This window comes from Pyxicephalus adspersus, chromosome Z (genome assembly GCF_032062135.1).
Source record: "Pyxicephalus adspersus chromosome Z, UCB_Pads_2.0, whole genome shotgun sequence".
Taxonomy (NCBI): Eukaryota; Metazoa; Chordata; class Amphibia; order Anura; family Pyxicephalidae; genus Pyxicephalus; species Pyxicephalus adspersus.
In genome coordinates, this window is record NC_092871.1 from 421,145 (window position 1) to 429,271 (window position 8,127).

Here is an 8,127-nt window from a genome sequence, read left to right on the forward strand (position 1 = left end):
GGTACTGATGGTGGGGATTTGCCCCTATTGGTGAGGTCAGGTACTGATGGTGTGACCATCTATCCTACCAGGGACTATAGCTGGGTCAGTGGGGGTAATTACCAATGCTCTGTGATAATACCCCCCTATAATGCCCCATCATTGGTGTTATCTGGAGGACTCAGGGGGTAAGTTACAGGTAAGTGCGGGGCGACAGATGGAGTCTTCTGGTCTTTGTATATCCCAGCAATACCCCCCCTCCTCCTATGATTGGGGGCAGATATTGTTCTATGCGGTGTCACAATGCTTCCCATGAAGGGCCAGTGACCCCACCCTCCCCCATCATGTGAAAGTTCTGTAGTTTGAAGTCGGCAAAGGGAACCAAAACTGCATCAGATACATTCACCACTTCCTACAGCTGATCAGAAACTGCAAATGTGTGAAAAGAACAATCTGCAGACAAAAAATCCTCCCGGGGTTATTCATCCCGCCAATATAACGACATCTGTACTTCTATTATTGCCCCACAACCCCCAGCAATGCCCCCACATAGCAAACCTGGGTGGAGAATGGGGGGATTGGATTTATCACATTGGTTACATAATTACCCCCCTCCAAGGTCAGTACATGGTGGAGGCACCTGGCTGCAGGTGTTCCCGGGGATTCTCTCACTATTGCCCCGCCTGTGCCTGTTGGGTGTTCAGTCCTGGCACTACAGGCTCCGACCTCCTGCAGGTGTCACTTCAGAATTGCCTCATGTTTTGTTATCTCCCAAAGCTGATTGGACAATACCCACCACCACCATGTCTCACAGTTTGGTGCTCAGCTTTGGATGATTGGTGATTGGATTCAATGCCCAGCTGAATGGCTGCCGGGTTAGCTGAGCCCCAAAATGTTACCGGCAATAAATTCATTAGGATTCAAATTCAGCTTCACAACCCACAGAACACAAGAGGGCAACACCAGCGAGGGGCAGATTGGGGTTTTTGCCACAAACAGGGCGCAGCAAAAAGTTCAAATAAAAAAAAAAACTTTTCATTTTTTATTGATAAAACTGGAAAAACTTTAAAGCCGCCATCACTTCCCTTATCATGAGAGGAGAAAAAAGATAAAATCCAGGGGACCCCTCTGCTCCTTCCTATCCTGAAATACCCTGCGGGAGGACTCTGCTCCTTCCTCTATAACTCTCCTGGGGTCTGGGAATGTCGGGGTGCTCTGTGTATTCATTGGGATTTGGGGGTCTGGGAATGTCGGAAGCCCCATTTATACTTTTTATGTCCTTTTTCCCAATGACAATCACTTTCTTCTTCTTTATCCCATTTCAGATCCATCTTCTTGGAGTCACGATGTCTGTGGTCATGAAGATTCCTAGAAATATCTCGGGAATGATTCATTGCGGCATTCCTCTTGTAACCGGATAAAGGGGATTAAATCTGAGCCGCGTCCCACAATGGGCCAAACCGCACAGCTCTGAGGAGTTCAGGACACGGAAGTGACAGAAATGAAGCCGCCAACATGGTGAAGGATTTCTCACGTTGGCGCCATTCTTGTACAACGCTGACTTTGTGTTTCCTGGATGGCGGCAGAGCTGGAATGGCCCATTGGCGCCAATGTCACCGATTGTAAAGTAGACGAGGAGTTCCTGCGCTATCTGTATGCCATCACCTACGTGGTCATCCTGGTCCCCGGATTGATCGGGAATGTTCTGGCTCTTTGGGTGTTTTACGCCTACATGAAGGAGACCAAAAGAGCCGTCATCTTCATGATTAACTTGGCCATCGCCGACCTCCTGCAAGTTCTGTCGCTGCCGCTGCGCATCTTCTATTACCTGAATCAGTCCTGGCCGTTCGGACACTTTATGTGCATGTTCTGCTTCTACCTGAAATACGTCAATATGTACGCCAGCATCGTCTTCCTGGTCTGTATCAGCGTCAGACGCTTCCTCTACCTGATTTACCCCTTTCAGTTCACAAACAGGAAGCGCATATCCGACGTGTACATCAGCGTCGCTGCTTGGATCGTCGTCTGCGTCAGCTGCCTCGCATTTCCCCTCCTGAGAATCGGAAATAATTCCACCGGCAGCGATGCGGAAAATAAATGTTTTGCGGATCTGCCGCTCCTCGATATCGGGATCACAAACTCCGTATTGGCAGTGACGTTTGCCGAGCTCTTTGGCTTCATCACGCCATTGATGGTGGTCGCCTATTGTTCCTGGAGGACGGTGATGTCGCTGAAGGAACCGCACTCGGCCTCTCGTGATTTGGGCGAGAAGAAGAAAGCGCTAAAGATGATCCTGACCTGCGCCGTCGTCTTCCTCCTCTGCTTCGCTCCTTACCACCTCAGCTTCCCATTGGACTTCCTGGCCAAAGCCAATAAAATCCATTCGTGCCGTTCCAAGAAGGTGATCCTGACGCTGCATCCGGTGGCGCTGTGCCTGGCCAGTATGAATTGCTGCCTGGATCCCGTCATCTATTACTTCACCACCGACGAGTTCAGGAGACGACTTTCCCGGCAAGACATGGTGGATTGTACGGAGCTGGAAATATTCAGCAACGCTTTATAAATCAGACAAGTGCCGTCCAATGGCCTGCCAGGGACCCAAAGAGTGAGAGGATGGAAATGACAAATGGCTGGAAATCATGGTGGGGAAATCCACCCTCCAGGTTTTCTGATTGGATGAGAAGGAGCCCAATCACGGAAGCGGTTGTAGCGGCTCTGGGCTGGTGAATAGCGCTCAGAAATGAAAATTCCCGAGCTTCTCATTCAGTGCTGGCAGAGCTGAGTAACAGTCACCCCCCTTCAGATGTCTTTATTCAGATTGCAGAATGAGAGTGGGGGGAGGGGGTCACACGGGGGTCTTGTTAGACCAGAAAAAAACCTTTATAAAAATTCTATTACTAAATGCTGATTGCTGAGTGTGCTTTGTTCCCGGCACTAATGTATCAACAAAGATCTCCGGTATATCCAGGAACTGGGGTATCCTTGCCCCAATCCTGACCCTTCCCCCCGCCACCTACAGATGGGTATATTACACACCAGGGGGTCTGGCTCCGCCTCTTATGTCGGGACATACTGAACATTGAAGGGCGGAGGCTCCGTGGGGGCCATGTTTGTCCTTCACTACATACGGAGATCAGGCATGAACAAAACTTCTCTTAATGATTCCGCAGCAAAGTGAAGACGCAGATTTCCATGTATTGGCTTCTGTTATATCCCCGTGCTGCACCCTCTGCCATGTGTTGTTGGTGCCCTAGACACTCCCTGTGTGTAGAATGTAAATAATTTGTATTATATGTAACATTTCTGAGATTAATTTATATAGATTTTGCACATTTCACAAGTTGCTGTATGTGAATTGGTTTTCATCTATGTCAGCTGTGTATGCCTTGACATATCCCACCCCCGAGGAGACCAGCCCCGCCCACAACAGAGGTGACCAGCTTCACCCACCCATGAAGAGACCATTCCCACCCACCCCGGAGGATACTAGCTCCACCCATCCATGAGAAGTCCAACCCCGCCCATCCAGAGAAGACCAGCTCCACCCAACTCTGAGGAGACCAATCCCACCCACCCAGAGGAGACTAGCTCCACCCACCCTTGGGGTGATCATTCCCACCCACCCAGATGATACTAGCTCCACCCACCCATGAGAAGTCCAACCCCGCCCATCCAGAGAAGACCAGCTCCACCCAACTCTGAGGAGACCAATCCCACCCACCCAGAGGAGACTAGCTCCACCCACCCCTAAAGAAGCCAGCCCCATCCACACCTTAAGAGACGCACTCTGCCCACTCCTGGCAATTGTTTATAGATATCTTGCAGCGCCTCCATAGACCAATAAGTATTTGTGACCCAGATTACTTCCATGTGCTTCCCCACATTTATCAGTTCGATGTCACCATAGGGCAACCAATTTGTACGCTGCATCCTGTTATAGGTGGACACTGAGCGGACGGGCTGTGATAGGTATTGATCATGTGATCAGTAATAGGATGCCACTGCACATAGCGCTCTGTAATAGGCACTGCAATATAATTGGAATTTATTTATTACAGATCACAGAGCGCTCCCCATTGTCTGAATAATGTTCTGCTGGATGCTTTTATACGTCACATTTTCCCCATGGGAAATTCCTCAAATATTTATTTTTATATTGAAATAAAACTAGAAATTCTGATAAAATATTTTTGTTTATTCTTCCATGACAAGATAATAAAAATATGCTGAGATCTGTTTATATCATACATCCTATGAATTCACCTACTGCCATATTATATACCAACTTATAATGTAATATTATATATCTGGACAGCAGTGAGGTCACTTCCACCCTTACAATATACCCCTGACAGTCTCATATTTCAGAAAACCTTTTATCTGTAAAAAGCCATCACTGAGCTCCATTCAGTGACTTTGCCTAGGCTGAGATGATGTCATCAGTCTGCTGCAGGCAGGGAGAAGCATTTCCTCAGTCTCCTCTCCCCCATGGTGGCACTGTCATGTGATCTCAGCGGGAGATGTTACCCGGATACCCAGAATTCTGTGTTGTGATGGGGTGTGCGAGGATTCTGATTGGTCGGCGGACACAATATCTGATGATTGGGCCCCTCAGATCTTCCAGAACATTCTGTCCATGCAGGAAAGGCTCCGCCCCTATCAGTACGGCTGTTTGCGTTCTGCGCGTTATCTCTCGTATTGTTATCGCCATCAGACAAACAATAGCCCAGGGAGCAGCGCTTTCTCTTCTCCATAATCTGACCGAACATCTCGAGGACAAATTCCATCGCCTACTCCACCAATTCCTATTCATGTTCCCGGACCCTAAGGAGGAACCCCGGACAGACACTCATTAGATGATGAATGAATCCTGACCTGTGTCCAATCAGATGGGAGCTGATCCAGGATGCGGTGTACCTGGCAGTGGGGATCATAGGACCGGGTAAATAGAATGACAACAATTCATCATCGGCCTGTATGTCCGGAGTCCTTCTTTTACCTCCCCCACCCCTCCTCTCGCTCCCTCATCATGGCGGTCACATTGAAATTAATGTGGAACTGACCAATCAGATTGCTGGTTTGTATGATGTCACTGATGATGTCACAGGTGGCAGCACATTGCTCCCGTCTGCAGATCGTTCCCCCTCTGGGATGTCATGTGACCTGGCGGTGTTATAACTGATGGAGATGATCCCGGCATTCCACAGACGCTGTTTTATGGATTTCCCCTTTAATGGAGCCGAATCCTCATTATCCTGTCAGCCCTGAGCCGGTGCCACCCTACCGCCTGCCATGACTTGTACCCAGCGCCGGCGCCAGAAATCCCCTAGAAAATATTCCCTGACAAGTTCAGAACCGCCGAGTGATCTCACGACTGGGAGAAAAACAAAACAGAGGGGTTTCCATTATATCGTCCAAAGTGGAGGTGGCAGCCAATCAGAACACAGCCCTACGGTCATACCGTGCGGTACCGGGGGGATCCGGCCTCACCAAACTTTTACTATAGGGGGCAGCGTGCTGTGGTCACTGATTGGCTGCTGTGAAGGTTTCTCAGACACCATCAGCGTCCCCCGTCATGTCCTAAAATAATCCTGCCACATTCATTTCAATTTCACCCGTTTACGAATCTAGATTTTCTGGGTGAATATTTCACTGGTGATCACACGAAAGTGGAAAAATTAATATTTTGTTACATTTTATTTTCTTTTTTTCCCGGCACTTTGGGTGGAATTTGGCGATTCTCCCGGTGTTCTTCCCTCTGGATTCCCATCTGGAAACATTTTTCCGTTTTAATATGGAGGCCACTCCCCCATGGCCATTAATATGGAGGCCACTCCCTCATTGCCAATATTATGGAGACCACCCCCCCCCATGGCCAGTAATATGGAGACCACTCCCCCATGGCCAATAATATGGAGGCCACTCCCCCATGGCCAATAATATGGAGCTTTCTCCATGTGACCAAAAATCTAGCCTCCTTAGCCAGTAATTGCAGTTGCCCTGACCCCATAATTGCCCCTCCCCACCTTATGGCCATTGTTGCCCTGTGTTGTACCCTTGAAACAGGGGGACTTGAGGGGCTCTGGTTTTGTACAACGCCGCTGCTGTTGCTCACCCCAAGACATGGGTGTGGTGGTAATGGGGTAATAAATGAATCCGTATATCATAGCTTCTATGTCTCCCGGGGCCCGGGGCCCGATAATAACACAGATTAGAGTTTCCGCTATAGCAGGATGAATGTCACATTTATCATCAGAAGGTGAATTATATAACGCAGTGCGAGAAGAGAGGTCACATGACCAGAGATTATTATATAAGGGTGACCCCTCCCCTCCCTGAAGAACCAATAGCAGCCGACCCTCAAACCCTGATACACACAGCTGACACTCATTTCCTGTCTGACACTAACGCCACCACAGAAATACTGCGCTCCACTGTGGGGGGCGACATTGCGAGAACCCAAAAAGAATATTACACAGAGATACATCGTACAATAATAAGAGCAGAAATCTGATCCAATTATCAATATTCTGAGCATTCTGCATCGGATCTTCTAGACACACAAGCCAGGGAATTTATAAGATTTTAGTTAGGTGAATGATTCACCAAATCTACCACCCCAGTGCTAATGTTCATCATTGTCATAGGTAGGTTGTCACCGGTCATACACCTGGGAAGGTACAAGGTAGGTACTGCAGGGTCTCCCTCGGCGTGCGCATGCTCGGTAGTCGTATTTGATGGGCAGCGCTAGATGATAGAACACCGGAAGTGCAGCGCTGTTGTCTCGGGCCGGGGAGAAGATGCGGTGAGCGGGGAGCCCGAGAGGAGGAGGAGCCATGGAAGCGGGTGTGTGCCCGGTACCGGGGGGAAGGGCAGGGGGGTGAGGGGTATTCCCGATGTATTTTACAGACCTGATTGTACCGATCTGTCTCCTCATAGAGCTCTACTTCCTCATCGCCCGATTCCTTCAGAGCGGACCGTGCCGGAGAGCGGCCCAGGTACCGACCGGGAGGGGGGGGGATGGGTGGTGAATGTATCTGCCCCTGAGGGTTGGGGGAGGGCTCTTCTATTATCTGCCCCCTAGTGGATTATTTTTTACTATTTGCCCCTGGGGGCGGTTTGTTTTCATCTGCTCTTCCGGGGGATTCCGTGACCCTATCTGCCCCATTGTTTATATCCCATACACAGCATAGTGGGGGTCCCAAAGAAATGCCCCCAATTGTTACCCCCTATGTGACCCCCCCAGATATTAACACACTGAGATGCCCCCCATCGCTTCTGTAGGGGTCCCCAATATTATTAATAATAAACTGTATTTATATCGCCAACATATTACACAGTGCTGTACAATACATAGGGGATGCGGATGACAGACAGATACCCCCGCCCCCCCCTATATACTGCTCTATGTTTTCTACACTGCTGCACTGTGACAGTATGGGGGGAGGCGGAGTCTCTAAATATTTCCCTGCATGTCCCCGGCTTCCCTATGGGCACTGCCACCTGAATGCTGCCTGAACCCTGCCATCTGCCCCCACTCTTTGTTCCCTTCACATCTGCTGGCATCTCCCACTCCCCCCCTTCCGGTTGCTGACTGTTCTCTGTCTTGCAGGCTCTGTCGGAGGAGTTGGAGGAGCACCAGGTAAGGTTTTGGGGGTTATTTTGGGGTATCGTGGATATTGGTGACCTCTGACCTTGCCCTCACCATCTGCCTCTCTATCTGCCTCAGCTCATCCCGGAGCGGCTGGACTGGCAGGGGTGCCGCCATAGGAGGACGTACCTGGATTTGGTAAGTGAGGGAGAGGTATGTGATCTATGGATCCCCCTGTATTGTTGGAGGGATGCCGATCTGTAGATCCCCTAGTATTGGGGACAGGATAACCAATCTATCGAATCCCTAGTATTTTGGGTGAGACGCCCCATTTATAGATCCCCTAGTATTGCGGGAGGGACAACCAATCCATAGATCCCTTGGTTTTACTGGAGAGATGTCCGATTTATAGATCCCCTGGTATTGTGGGGGGGACGCCCGTTCAATAGATCCTCAGGTATTGCTGGATGGACTCCCAATCTTTAGATGCCCTAGTATTGATGGCGCAATTCTCGATCTATAGATCCCCTGGTTTTGCTTGAGGGACATCCGATCTA

General features: G+C 49.5%; 2 protein-coding genes across 2 annotated transcripts in view; both read left to right on the top strand.

Moving 5' to 3' along the window:
* The window catches only part of GPR174 (G protein-coupled receptor 174), a 5,450-nt gene extending 1,286 nt beyond the window's left edge, over positions 1 to 4,164 (top strand). The window contains exon 2 of the mRNA XM_072430398.1: positions 1,305 to 4,164. Within this exon, the coding sequence (XP_072286499.1) occupies positions 1,556 to 2,542 (987 nt within the window). The 5' untranslated portion in view covers positions 1,305 to 1,555 and the 3' untranslated portion in view covers positions 2,543 to 4,164. The remainder of the gene's footprint in view (positions 1 to 1,304) is intronic.
* Positions 4,165 to 6,691: 2,527 nt separating this feature from the next.
* The window catches only part of BRWD3 (bromodomain and WD repeat domain containing 3), a gene marked incomplete in the record, with an annotated part of 28,558 nt that continues 27,122 nt past the window's right edge, over positions 6,692 to 8,127 (top strand). Inside the window, 4 exon segments of the mRNA XM_072429784.1 lie at positions 6,692 to 6,825; positions 6,919 to 6,977; positions 7,592 to 7,621; positions 7,709 to 7,768. Of these exon segments, the coding sequence (XP_072285885.1) occupies positions 6,816 to 6,825; positions 6,919 to 6,977; positions 7,592 to 7,621; positions 7,709 to 7,768 (159 nt within the window).